The 13,688-nt window shown below is 35.2% G+C and overlaps 8 protein-coding genes across 8 annotated transcripts, besides 2 other annotated features; 3 read left to right on the top strand and 5 right to left on the bottom strand.

The window, feature by feature from the left end:
• Nucleotides 1–624: 624 nt before the first annotated feature.
• Nucleotides 625–891, top strand: TVAGG3_0790380 (uncharacterized protein; the record flags this gene model as incomplete). The annotated part of the gene is made up of 1 exon (XM_001301016.1): nt 625–891. The coding sequence occupies one exon, from the start codon at nt 625–627 to the stop codon at nt 889–891; it is 267 nt and encodes an 88-aa protein (XP_001301017.1).
• Nucleotides 892–1,502: 611 nt separating this feature from the next.
• Nucleotides 1,503–2,518: a mobile genetic element.
• Nucleotides 2,519–3,260: 742 nt separating this feature from the next.
• On the top strand, nt 3,261–4,372 carry TVAGG3_0790400 (RNA polymerase II transcription regulator recruiting protein; the record flags this gene model as incomplete). The annotated part of the gene is made up of 1 exon (XM_001301018.1): nt 3,286–4,287. One exon carries the CDS (start codon nt 3,286–3,288, stop codon nt 4,285–4,287), a length of 1,002 nt encoding a protein of 333 aa, XP_001301019.1.
• Nucleotides 4,373–4,690: 318 nt separating this feature from the next.
• Nucleotides 4,691–13,688: part of a mobile genetic element that runs on past the window's edge.
• TVAGG3_0790420 (uncharacterized protein) lies at nt 4,730–5,629 on the bottom strand (the record flags this gene model as incomplete). Its single annotated transcript, XM_051246857.1, has 1 exon — nt 4,730–5,629. One exon carries the CDS (start codon nt 5,627–5,629, stop codon nt 4,730–4,732), a length of 900 nt encoding a protein of 299 aa, XP_051082332.1.
• TVAGG3_0790430 (uncharacterized protein) lies at nt 6,438–6,887 on the bottom strand (the record flags this gene model as incomplete). Its single annotated transcript, XM_051246858.1, has 1 exon — nt 6,438–6,887. The coding sequence occupies one exon, from the start codon at nt 6,885–6,887 to the stop codon at nt 6,438–6,440; it is 450 nt and encodes a 149-aa protein (XP_051082333.1).
• Nucleotides 6,922–7,145, top strand: TVAGG3_0790440 (uncharacterized protein; the record flags this gene model as incomplete). The annotated part of the gene is made up of 1 exon (XM_051246859.1): nt 6,922–7,145. A coding segment is annotated over one exon (224 nt), but the record flags the coding sequence as incomplete, so codon positions are not given.
• On the bottom strand, nt 7,513–8,335 carry TVAGG3_0790450 (organellar and viral DNA polymerase type B; the record flags this gene model as incomplete). Its single annotated transcript, XM_051246860.1, has 1 exon — nt 7,513–8,335. A coding segment is annotated over one exon (823 nt), but the record flags the coding sequence as incomplete, so codon positions are not given.
• On the bottom strand, nt 9,264–10,006 carry TVAGG3_0790460 (organellar and viral DNA polymerase type B; the record flags this gene model as incomplete). The annotated part of the gene is made up of 1 exon (XM_051246861.1): nt 9,264–10,006. A coding segment is annotated over one exon (743 nt), but the record flags the coding sequence as incomplete, so codon positions are not given.
• TVAGG3_0790470 (uncharacterized protein) lies at nt 12,375–13,226 on the bottom strand (the record flags this gene model as incomplete). The annotated part of the gene is made up of 1 exon (XM_051246862.1): nt 12,375–13,226. The coding sequence occupies one exon, from the start codon at nt 13,224–13,226 to the stop codon at nt 12,375–12,377; it is 852 nt and encodes a 283-aa protein (XP_051082337.1).

Below are 13,688 nucleotides of genomic sequence, written 5' to 3' on the forward strand. Positions count from 1 at the left end.
GAATAAATATATATAAAATTATGTAAAATTTTCAAAAAATATTGGAAAATGGAATTTTGAAAGAAAAAATAAGAGTTTGTATATGAAAAATTGATATTAGAAAAAATCTAGATTAGTAGAGTTAGATTATTTAGAATTTAAATGAGAAATGAATTATGAAAAAGGAAGATTAGAAAGAATTGTATATTTATAATTTAATAAAATGAAGGAATCGAACTAAGGAGTTTACAATTACAATACAATAGGACAATATATTGTAATTGTAAACTCCTTTCGAGAAACGATTTTCGAATGTGACATTCGTGCCACAAAGTGAAAGCTTTTCTCGAAAGGAGTTTACAATTACAATACAATAGGACGATATATTGTAATTGTAAACTCCTTTCGAGAAACGATTTTCGAATGTGACATTCGTGCCACAAAGTGAAAGCTTTTCTCGAAAGGAGTTTACAATTACAATACAATAGGACAATATATTGTAATTGTAAACTCCTTTCGAGAAACGATTTTCGAATGTGACATTCATGTCAAACAATTAAGCAAATTTCTTATCTGAGTACATGTATGCAGGGTGCCATGGAAAGACCCTGCATATATGCACTCAGATCGGAAACTTTGTTCACGATGTCACATCGTGGAACAAAAGTGGACAATATTCCCGATCTGAGTACATGTATGCAGGGTGCCATGGAAAGACCCTGCATATATGCACTCAGATCGGAAACTTTGTTCACGATGTCACATCGTGGAACAAAAGTGGACAATATTCCCGATCTGAGTACATGTATGCAGGGTGCCATGGAAAGACCCTGCATATATGCACTCAGATCGGAAACTTTGTTCACGATGTCACATTGCGGAACAAAAGTGAGAGCAAACCGAACATTTTAACCACATTATAAGTTTATGTAAGGATAAAAATATAAATTCCATGTCCTTGCACAAACTGTTGCTCGCTACGAAGTTTTGCGTTGTGATTGCGCGTGCAGAATCATTTTAAGCACATTTCAATAGCACAGAGCACATATAATATATGAATAAAACAATTTTATAACCTCATAATATAAAAATAAATGTTTTGAGTTCGCCATAAATTATGCATTCCCATTATTTTGGACCTATATACTTATTCCTAATAATATATATTATAACTCATATAGTACCCCTCATATCTACTGTGATAATATAAAAAACGATTTCTGTGTTAAGATATAATTTATCTCACATATCCAACTATGGATTTAACCTATAATAACACAAGAAACATATAATATATACATATGTCTATATGCTCACATGAAAATTAGGTCTATATTAGATAATTTTTCGTTCACAATAATCTTATATATCTGACCAAAAACTCAGATTTGCCTGAGAGTTACTGAGGATAATCTCATATGTACCCTCTATCTTCCTGCTTAACCCTAGGCTCTAAGTCTTTCATTTTTATATGTATGCTGAACCTCGGGTATTCAATTTTCCCCAACGGTTCAGCACGATACGGAGAATGACTCTTAACCATGTCGACAAAAATTGCAAGAGATGTAACATCATCCGCTGAGAAACGGGTATTGATTGCATGAAGGCGTTTAGAAAACTTTTTTAAAGCATCTGTAGATTGTTGAAACATTTCCGGAATGATCCCACTATCAAATAGGATATTAAGATCTTTGAAACACCTTAATTGTGCGTAAACACGGTCTTGATTTGATTCAAAATATCTTGTTAAATAAGATCTATAAAAATATGATGTAATTTGTTGTGATTTGTTTGGAAAAGGGGCAGAATGATTGTGGGTGTTAATACATTTTCGTATGTGGTACTTGTCATCGGGAAGTGTATCAACAAGGAAGCGACATGGACAATTCGGCCACTTACAATTAAATTGGATTTGATTTCTTTCTTTCCTAGTTTTATATGAATAACTACAACCTGTTTGGATTTCTTGTTGCACTCCATACTTAAGCAACTCGATATATGTGAGTTCGTGATCTTGGATCTGCATTAAAATGAAATGATTTGAAAGAATAAAGAATTTTGAATATATTGGTCTTATTTTGATAAGCTTGGTCGTGTTTTGAATAGCTTGGCCATCTAATTCAATTATGATCTTTGAAAATTAGGTGAAATAAAACTAAACATAAATGTAAAACTAGGGATATGAAATTTTGGTTGTACACCACTTGTATGTGCCGGATACCATTGTGTCAAATTTTTTCTGAAATTAACTTTAAAAGTACTAAGTAAGATCATGAGATATAGCAATATATGTTTAAACCAACTTATATTTTGGTTGTACACCACTTGTATGTGCCGGATACCATTGTGTCAAATTTTTTCTGAAATTAACTTTAAAAGTACTAAGTAAGATCATTTATTTTTGCATAATATAATGCCAATATGGTTTCTTTTGATTTTATTTCATTTATAAGCAAATCAGATTTACCCAAAAACTCCACTTCATAAGCGTTCATTTGCTAAATTAAAAAGTGACAATGGGCTAGTCTGTCCCTTTCTCTAATTTATCATTTCAATAAATTATATCAATAAATTATGGGTCTTCTCCATTGTACTTCACTTGATCCTTCTATCCTAACCCATACTCAAATCATTCCAGATGTCTATCATAGATCATCTTTTTTTTGCCCTCAAGAATATTTTTTTTTCAAACTTAAATTTCATTTAAAGTACTATTGTACATTATACCTCTCATATTGTTAACCACTTTCAAATCAGTAATATCTTACTTCAGAATTCATATATCAAATTATCATGTTTTATATAGGTATTTATATCCTTTTAATTCATGTCAGGCCATCATTTTTCAAAAAATAAATAGAATTTCACTTTTGAGGTTTTTGATCTCATTGAATTTATTTAATTTCATTCTTGAAAATATTTAGTGATTTCTTTTAATATATCCAGATATCCCACAAACTTTCATTTTGAATGAGAATTTATATTCATTATATTATATCAAAAGTCACGATATTAACTTTTATACTCTCTTGTTTTCCATGGTGATTGTAATTCTTTTTTTACTCAACATTTTGCAATCGTTTTTTGTTCGAATAATCTATTGAATTCAAAATTTGAAAACAGAGCATAAAAATAATTATAAAAAATATATCACAACAATCAGGGAGTAATAGTCCCATTTTTGTGCGAATTCTATCTCCTCTCAAAATTGAAGCAATTGAGAACTTCCGTCAGATTTTCTAAGAATATCGTTCTTATATTAATTCAATTAAATATTGAGACCAAAACAAATCATTATAATTATAAATGGGTAAGAAGACTGAGTCACCACTTATGGATATCGCAATGCAGATGGTCACTGATGCAAATCAGGCACTCACTGAGGAGGAACTTAGAGCAGTTAAAGATACATTAAAGAAGTACATCCAGAACGAGATTAGCCTCGAATATGCTTCCGACATCATGAGCCCTATACTCGTTAACCTCGATCCACTCCACCGCGTTGACAACATCCTTCACGTTGTCGAGACACCTCTTGACGAGTACTCACTTGAAGAGGAGAAGCTTGCCGGCCGCCGTCGCTCACACAGCTGGAGCATTGCAGAAGACAATCGCCTCATCTATGCCATCCACCACGGTGGCTTTGGCGACTGGTCACGCGTTGCTTCTTTTGTTGGCAACGGCCGCACACGCAGCCAATGCAGCCAGCGCTGGCACAGAACACTCGATCCACGCATCAACAAGCAGAACTGGACTACATCAGACGACAACAAACTTCTTGAAGCGGTTTCTAAGTTCGGTGTCAACACGTGGACTAAAGTTGCTAAATTTGTTGGCTCACGCACCGATGTCCAATGCCGCTACCGCTACATGCTTATCAAGAAACACGGTAAAACTCTTGGTAGAATGCGTTCTTCATTAAAGTCTAGCTATGAAAAGCGCTCAAATCGTGGTTCTCGTAACAGATCAGCAAGGATGGATATATCTAGTGATGACTTATCTAGTTATACAAGTTACAGCGAAGATGAATATCAAGAAAATGATTCAACATATTATTACAAGGTTGATCAAACATACACACCGAAATATACTAGAAATACAGATATAAACTCAAATGAATCACATGCTCCAATTAAGAATGTTGATGAACAAACCAAACAGTTTCCAGCTCTTACTAGAACAGAGGAACAAGAGATTAACTCATTGTTTAACTCTTCTCTTGGCAGTGATGAGATGGATAGTGTTTGGAAGACCTTATTTGAAACTAATGATTCCTTTGACTTCAATATGGATATTGAAGTTATATAAGAACATATTGTACTACTACTATATTACTTGTTTGACATTTCATTTCGTTGAACTCCGATCAATCATATCCTGTCATCATTTTAGACAAGGTTAAAATCCCAATGGACTGGGATTTTGTATTGTTTTTTGTAAATTATATTGTTTGATTATATTTAATTGCAGGTTAATATTTTTTAATTTCCAAGAAAATTTTATTCAGAATTTTTTTTATTCAAAATCCAAGTTCAAATATTTTTATCGTGAAATATTTTTGAATTTTAACTTACCTGGAATATGGAACGCTTTGTAGTTCAGTTTCAGTACAGTATACATTGTGCGTCGCCTGTAGCCTACAGCTACAGTCACCGACACAATGAAAAAAGTGACAGAAAACTGACACCATACGGGCGCGCATATGTACGCATATATGTGTAAAAATAAACGTTCATATGTAAACTAACCTTTATTCACTAGCAGGGGCTGATAAATCATAATCGTCGAGAAGTACGATAGGTGGTCCCACCTGTTTAATCTGTATGGAGAGGCAAACGTGACGTAAGAAGCATAACACTGGTTTCTCAGTATATTTAATAGACTCTGCTGTTGGCTTAACTGTAAGCTTATATGTAATAGGTGAATTAGATAACTGACCCTGTTGGAATGTATAATCAGTTTCGCAAGGGAATCCACATAGGTAATGACCTAAGTCATTTGACTCGATTCCAAATTGAGGGACTGATGTGGTTGTGATAGACCTCATGACATCATAGTTGAAGCCAACAGTATCGTTATTATTGTTAGTGGCATTTGCCTGCATCTCATAGAAGATTGGATCATTAGATGCTTGAGCCTCAGCGGGTATGTTACCATATGCTCCACAGTTCAATTGAATTTGTTCAAACAATGGATTTTCATAGGTAGTGTTATAATTAGGTGTTTTCTTAAATAGTGTATAAATGGTGTTCACATATAATGGAGTAAATGCTGCCGTGAATGTACAAGGAGTTCCTTCACCTTTAGCCATTGAACCATCCATAGTAATGCAGTCAATTCTTTTGATTGGGAAGTTTAGAGTCTTTGCCGAATATCTTGTCACCAAATCACTATAGATGTTAGGGTCCAAAGAGAATGAGTTACAGTATGTAATCATTTCAAAGAAGTTTGCATTCTTCTTAGTGAACTTAATAAACTTGGTACCAAATGATATCGTACTCTTATCGGCATTCCAAGTTACAGTATCAATAACTTTGATACCTTCATAGATAGGAGTGAAGTGATTAGTGATTGGAATATAGCTTGTAACATTGGCTTGCATGTTCGGTAATGGTAGAATATCCTGATAACTTAATGGTGTCCAAACCATACCAGCAATACTGAACTTAACCTTAAGTTGTAAGTTACCAGCAAACGCTGGAAGGAATCTAATGTTATTAAGTATTAGGAATCTTCTTAGGTCAATCTTGATTGGTATGTGGAACTTTAATGTAGTTGCACCACTAATTGGTTTATTGAACTCAATAATCTGTCCAGAACGAACTGTATCAATCTATTGAAAACATCTTTATGTCTAGCCTTACTAAATACATCAACTTTCTTAATAGCTTCTGTTGTAGATGCAGTAGAAGTAATGTAACCTTCTTCTCTAGCATTATCTTGTGTATAAACACTTTTACCATTAGCGATTAATTGATATGATTCAACAGCATAGAATGAATCAATGTATCCCAACCAAATTGCTGGAAGATGTGCACATGATTTGCCACCAGCATATTTAGTATCAATTGCTTTAATTGCTGTAACATTTGATCCTGTAGGAGCTGTCTCAACAGCTCTTTCTTTATATACTTCACCATCATATTTAGGAACTTTTTCATCAGCTGGTTCAGTTTCTGTTGTAATTATGCACTCACCATCGACATAACCACTAATGAACGTATTATATAAGTCAATCATGTTCTCACCAGGTGGTGATATGTTAAATGTAATATAACCGTTATCAATAGTATTTGTCGGCATAGCTGGCACTTTTGTTGGGACATATCTATGGTTAGTATCTCCAATAGGAACTGCCCCATCAACTTGATCGAAATAATATCTTACTTGTCTGATGGAATCAGCAATACTGTATGTATTGAGGTTATCGTTCAACATCTTTCTCAGCTATAAAAAATTTACAATCTTCTTATTCTTGGGATTATTCGTCTTATTTGTGGCTGAGGTTTAGGAGGTTCTGGTTCAGGCTCTGGTTCATCATCGAAGTGTATTCTTTTCTCTTCCATTGATTGAACATATTCTTGATTCTCTTTAGTTTCCTTCTCACGTTCAATTGGGTCCATGTTTGGTTCATTAACTACACTGTTACGTTCTAATATCTTTGTCATCATCTCTAACAACATTTTATTAGTATATGCTTGTTCTTCTTCTTTCTTCTCATCAACTTTAGGAGCTTCTTGAACAACAGGAGCTGGGGCAGGAGCTGGTGAATTCAATGGTGCCTTTCTCTTTCTAACTTGAACTGAACCATTCTTCATATGACAAACATAATATAATGGATGTTGTATTCCTTTAGCTTCATTCAATATGATTGATTGCTTTTCACTTGGTGAAAGTTTTGACGTCATTTCTATCCTAATAAAATTTTTTACTCCTAACAAAATGACTGAGAATACTTTCGACAGAGAAGCACTCAAGAATGAACTTCGTGAAGAAATACTTAATGAACTCAAACCAAAAGAACAAACACAAGAAGAGAAACCAGCTAAACCAAAGCGTAAACTCACAGAGAAACAATTAGCTGCATTAGCAGCTGGACGCGCAAAGAATCCACGAATGATTGCAAAGAAATTGAGAGAAGAGGAAGAAGCTAAGAAAAATAATAAGTAAGTGTTTAGAACTTTAACTTACGTTCAAAAGATGACTTCGTTGAAATAGTGAAGTCCTTATTTTTGTTGAAGCATGGTTTCGAACCAATGCACAAGTCAAAGGTTATCTCATCACCTTCATAAAGAGATTTGTACAATTCCACGATGCTATATTTTTCCCCAACTTTCTCAGGGAAGAACAAACCTTTCTTCTCGTCATAATGTACTTGTATCGCATCTGGGAACATTTGGTTTGCAGTAAGTGCAATTACGTCCTGTGTGATTCCCTTCATTCGACAGTGGAAAGCAATTTCCTTGAGGTCATTGGTTAATTCGTCGAGGTAAGTCTTCTTTCCAACGAATATAGATCTTTGTGCCTTAGACATATGTCCTGCAGTAATCTCTGCAAAGTCTGAATGAAATTGACCCAGTGCTTTTCCAATGAGTTCTCTGTTATACCTTCTCTTGTATTCTTCTGCTAACTTATCTAAGTCCTTCTCATACAAGTGTAAACTATCTGTATCCTGATAGAACAACTTCAAGCCCAAATCTTCTGCTGTGAAGAATACTTCATTCATGATTCGTTTGGACATAGAAAGGATTGAAACACCTAATGGACAATAGTTAAAGTGACGAACGATAGGTTTAAATGACTTTACACATGAAAGTTCGGAATCGGGGATGAACTCTATTGTCTGTATGTCATTATAGTTCTTAATGATATAGTCAGTGAGCTTATTGTCCTTGATGAAACGAATCTTTTTGTCAATGGGCTTTAATATCGTCTTACCATAGATACTGTTCAAAAGAAGTTTGATGATCTCTTGTATCGGATTACCTTCCTTCTTATACTTAGCACGTAATTCGAAGAGCTTCTTAACTTCATTCCTTATTGTCATGTCCCTTTTTCCATCATAATAGTATCCATCAATGACTTTGCATGAGATCTCTTGGAACTTGATCAGATCTTGAAGCGTAATGTGGTCTACGAACATCTTGCAGCATGTATTGGAACTTCTGGCAACATGTAAGTCAGGGTTGATGTCAGGATTGACGACAATCAATGGGAATGCTGAGTTCTTACCGATCGACAAGATCTCGATCTGACAGTAAAATCCTGAGATGAACTTTTCCTTTGTTGGTTCAGCTTGGTCATCATCAAAGAGATGCTCCAACAAGTATTCACTGCTCTTCATCTCTTCTGTCATAACTTTTGGAATTCCTTCTAAACAGTAAAGTCTAGCAATTGCTGATGGATACAATGATACAGCATCGAAGTCAGTGATGAGTTCTCCTTCATTGTATTGCTTCTTGTTCTCAGCTAGCATGCATCTTCCTCCTTGAATACACTTGGAAATATATTCACGAGGTTTTCCTGCAAGATCAAAGAGATTACCGTTCTTCCAATATACTCTCTTCTCAAAGAGTTTGTTTGAGATAGAACTTATTGAAACATAATCATAAGCATCTATTTCAAACTCAGTCATGAGGTCATTGCGGAACTTAAGAAAGCCATCTCGTAAAATGCGTACATCTTGACCGCAATAGAATGACGAATAAACTTCCATGTCAAAGTGTTCATCATCAATCTTGCAATCTTCAATCTTCTCAATGTTCTCATTAAAAGCTTCAATATCTTTGACATGATTCATGGCATCATCGATGTTACCAACTTTAGTTGTATTAACTAACTCTTCCGTGTAGTAATTATATGGGAAAACTTCTTTTTCACCACTAGTGAGGTGAAACATTTCAGGGAATCTTTCCAACTTAGTTGAGATGATTGCATAAGAGTCTTTGAAGCAGAGAAGTTTTCCTTTGTACTTTCCTTGTATCTGCATCGTTTGTGAACCTTTGATGATTGGAGTTCCTGTAATCTCTTCTAACTGAGACATGAGAAAAGTGACATCGTACGATAAGTTGTGGAAATAAACTAAACTCTTATCTGGTAAAGCTTCGAGGAATTTTGACGCACAGTCACTTCCCCAAATTGATGTATAACCATCATCGTCATCTTCCATGAAACAAATGTTGTATGCTTTGTGAATGTTTCCATCAGTTGATGCTTCGAAGTCAGCAAAGAAAACATGTTCTCTTGGGAACTTCATGTCTTTCTTCGTCTCTGAACTCCAATCTTTCTTCATCCTTGCGCAATAACGCTCATTGTATGTGAGGTCAATCATTTCTTCAAGGTTCTCATTATACATCGTTGTGAAGTATGTGCAAAGTTCTCCTGTTCTAATTGGTTCGAAATAATTGTTAGCAAACAAGAGTTCAATGACTTTTGCAAGTGGTGTAACTAACTTTGAGTTAATTGCATACCTTGTTTCATATCTTCTGTTAACTAACATCTTCTTCTCTAAAGTCCAATCCTTGCACAACTTACAAACATCTTCATAGTTCTTGATGAACATTGAACTTATTGGAAGCTTTTCGTTCAACATGTAGTGGTCATACATTAATAAAAGTTCTACTGTCATCTTTGGTTCTTCATCTGGTTCATAAGTATATGAATGATTTGAATACTTCTCGTTGTATTTGATGACATGGAACCTTATTCCTGTTTCTTTGGCAATAACCTTAATCTTTGACATTGGAAAATCTTTGACACGAATGATTTCCCTCATATGATTAATTGTTGCTTCGTCAACACCAGCTTGAATACAAGCGTAGATGAAACATGAATCTTTCATCATCTTCTTTGCTGTCTCTGCATTAAGTTCGTTGAAGATCTGATACCTCTCTAAGTTAATAGGTAATTTGCATGTCCATGTCCAAAGCTGACCATTACGTGACCTGTTTCTCTTCTTTGAATGGTTTTGTTTGATGATCTTGAGTGCGATCTTTTCTTGACCTGCTGCTCTCATCGTATCTAACATAACTTGTTCTTCAGCTGTGAGTTTATATGGTGTGTACGTTCCTTTTCTCAAAGCAGAAGCATCAACATCTGAATAAGCTGTATAGTCAAAGATCTCGATCTTCCTTAACGAAGGAATACTACAAAGGAAGAAGTCATAGTTTGATTCAAGGACTTTAGATGCTAATTCTTGTACTTCTGCTATTGGAGCTTCATTAAGTAACTGATGAACTAATGATCCCATTGTATTGATGTTCAAATGACGCAAAATGTTTCTCTTCTCATCAAAGTCGTAATAGAATGTCCACTTCTGTTTGAAAAGGTCTATCTGTCCAATGAACTTTGCCATAACTCTTGGAAACATCTTGTTGAAGTAATCTTTTCCTCTTGGACTGTATTGGTCAATGTTAAACATAATGAATCTTTCTCCTGCTTTAGTTATTGGGTCTAACCATTTCTCATCAGGAAGTTTTTGACCATTAATGTTCTTAACAACGTAAAAGGCATTCTGTATTTCTTTGTATGCTAATTCGCTCTCATCAATCTTTGGTGGAGGGTCTGAGTATATTGGTTGCATCTCCATTAACGCTCTATTATGAGATCTCTGATCGTGATCTAAAGCAACTGGGGAATTTGAAGCTGGAACATTCATGATACCATTGTAGTCATCATAGAAGCTCTTAGCATTCTTGAAAATATCTGCTACACTTCCTGTACCTCCTTGATTCTTAATTGCCAGAGCTAATTTATTGGTAATGTCTTTAGCTTTCTTAGGCATTTTGATCCCAAACATATCAAGCATACCTTTCTTATCTTCTGGTGAAAGGTTATTAACTAATCCTTTTATTAGCATTGAGCATGTTGAGCTAAACCAAAGCGTAAACTCACAGAGAAACAATTAGCTGCATTAGCAGCTGGACGCGCAAAGAATCCACGAATGATTGCAAAGAAATTGAGAGAAGAGGAAGAAGCTAAGAAAAATAATAGTAAGTGTTTAGAACTTTAACTTACGTTCAAAAGATGACTTCGTTGAAATAGTGAAGTCCTTATTTTTGTTGAAGCATGGTTTCGAACCAATGCACAAGTCAAAGGTTATCTCATCACCTTCATAAAGAGATTTGTACAATTCCACGATGCTATATTTTTCCCCAACTTTCTCAGGGAAGAACAAACCTTTCTTCTCGTCATAATGTACTTGTATCGCATCTGGGAACATTTGGTTTGCAGTAAGTGCAATTACGTCCTGTGTGATTCCCTTCATTCGACAGTGAAAAGCAATTTCCTTGAGGTCATTGGTTAATTCGTCGAGGTAAGTCTTCTTTCCAACGAATATAGATCTTTGTGCCTTAGACATATGTCCTGCAGTAATCTCTGCAAAGTCTGAATGAAATTGACCCAGTGCTTTTCCAATGAGTTCTCTGTTATACCTTCTCTTGTATTCTTCTGTTAACTTATCTAAGTCCTTCTCATACAAGTGTAAACTATCTGTATCCTGATAGAACAACTTCAAGCCCAAATCTTCTGCTGTGAAGAATACTTCATTCATGATTCGTTTGGACATAGAAAGGATTGAAACACCTAATGGACAATAGTTAAAGTGACGAACGATAGGTTTAAATGACTTTACACATGAAAGTTCGGAATCGGGGATGAACTCTATTGTCTGTATGTCATTATAGTTCTTAATGATATAGTCAGTGAGCTTATTGTCCTTGATGAAACGAATCTTTTTGTCAATGGGCTTTAATATCGTCTTACCATAGATACTGTTCAAAAGAAGTTTGATGATCTCTTGTATCGGATTACCTTCCTTCTTATACTTAGCACGTAATTCGAAGAGCTTCTTAACTTCATTCCTTATTGTCATGTCCCTTTTTCCATCATAATAGTATCCATCAATGACTTTGCATGAGATCTCTTGGAACTTGATCAGATCTTGAAGCGTAATGTGGTCTACGAACATCTTGCAGCATGTATTGGAACTTCTGGCAACATGTAAGTCAGGGTTGATGTCAGGATTGACGACAATCAATGGGAATGCTGAGTTCTTACCGATCGACAAGATCTCGATCTGACAGTAAATCCTGAGATGAACTTTTCCTTTGTTGGTTCAGCTTGGTCATCATCAAAGAGATGCTCCAACAAGTATTCACTGCTCTTCATCTATTCTGTCATAACTTTTGGAATTCCTTCTCTTTTTGAATTTTAACTTACCTGGAATATGGAACGCTTTGTAGTTCAGTTTCAGTACAGTATACATTGTGCGTCGCCTGTAGCCTACAGCTACAGTCACCGACACAATGAAAAAAGTGACAGAAAACTGACACCATACGGGCGCGCATATGTACGCATATATGTGTAAAAATAAACGTTCATATGTAAACTAACCTTTATTCACTAGCAGGGGCTGATAAATCATAATCGTCGAGAAGTACGATAGGTGGTCCCACCTGTTTAATCTGTATGGAGAGGCAAACGTGACGTAAGAAGCATAACACTGGTTTCTCAGTATATTTAATAGACTCTGCTGTTGGCTTAACTGTAAGCTTATATGTAATAGGTGAATTAGATAACTGACCCTGTTGGAATGTATAATCAGTTTCGCAAGGGAATCCACATAGGTAATGACCTAAGTCATTTGACTCGATTCCAAATTGAGGGACTGATGTGGTTGTGATAGACCTCATGACATCATAGTTGAAGCCAACAGTATCGTTATTATTGTTAGTGGCATTTGCCTGCATCTCATAGAAGATTGGATCATTAGATGCTTGAGCCTCAGCGGGTATGTTACCATATGCTCCACAGTTCAATTGAATTTGTTCAAACAATGGATTTTCATAGGTAGTGTTATAATTAGGTGTTTTCTTAAATAGTGTATAAATGGTGTTCACATATAATGGAGTAAATGCTGCCGTGAATGTACAAGGAGTTCCTTCACCTTTAGCCATTGAACCATCCATAGTAATGCAGTCAATTCTTTTGATTGGGAAGTTTAGAGTCTTTGCCGAATATCTTGTCACCAAATCACTATAGATGTTAGGGTCCAAAGAGAATGAGTTACAGTATGTAATCATTTCAAAGAAGTTTGCATTCTTCTTAGTGAACTTAATAAACTTGGTACCAAATGATATCGTACTCTTATCGGCATTCCAAGTTACAGTATCAATAACTTTGATACCTTCATAGATAGGAGTGAAGTGATTAGTGATTGGAATATAGCTTGTAACATTGGCTTGCATGTTCGGTAATGGTAGAATATCCTGATAACTTAATGGTGTCCAAACCATACCAGCAATACTGAACTTAACCTTAAGTTGTAAGTTACCAGCAAACGCTGGAAGGAATCTAATGTTATTAAGTATTAGGAATCTTCTTAGGTCAATCTTGATTGGTATGTGGAACTTTAATGTAGTTGCACCACTAATTGGTTTATTGAACTCAATAATCTGTCCAGAACGAACTGTATCACATCTATTGAAAACATCTTTATGTCTAGCCTTACTAAATACATCAACTTTCTTAATAGCTTCTGTTGTAGATGCAGTAGAAGTAATGTAACCTTCTTCTCTAGCATTATCTTGTGTATAAACACTTTTACCATTAGCGATTAATTGATATGATTCAACAGCATAGAATGAATCAATGTATCCCAACCAAATTGCTGGAAGATGTGCACATGATTTGCCACCAGCATATTTAGT

This window comes from Trichomonas vaginalis, chromosome VI (genome assembly GCF_026262505.1).
Source record: "Trichomonas vaginalis G3 chromosome VI, whole genome shotgun sequence".
NCBI classification, from domain to species: Eukaryota; Parabasalia; order Trichomonadida; family Trichomonadidae; genus Trichomonas; species Trichomonas vaginalis.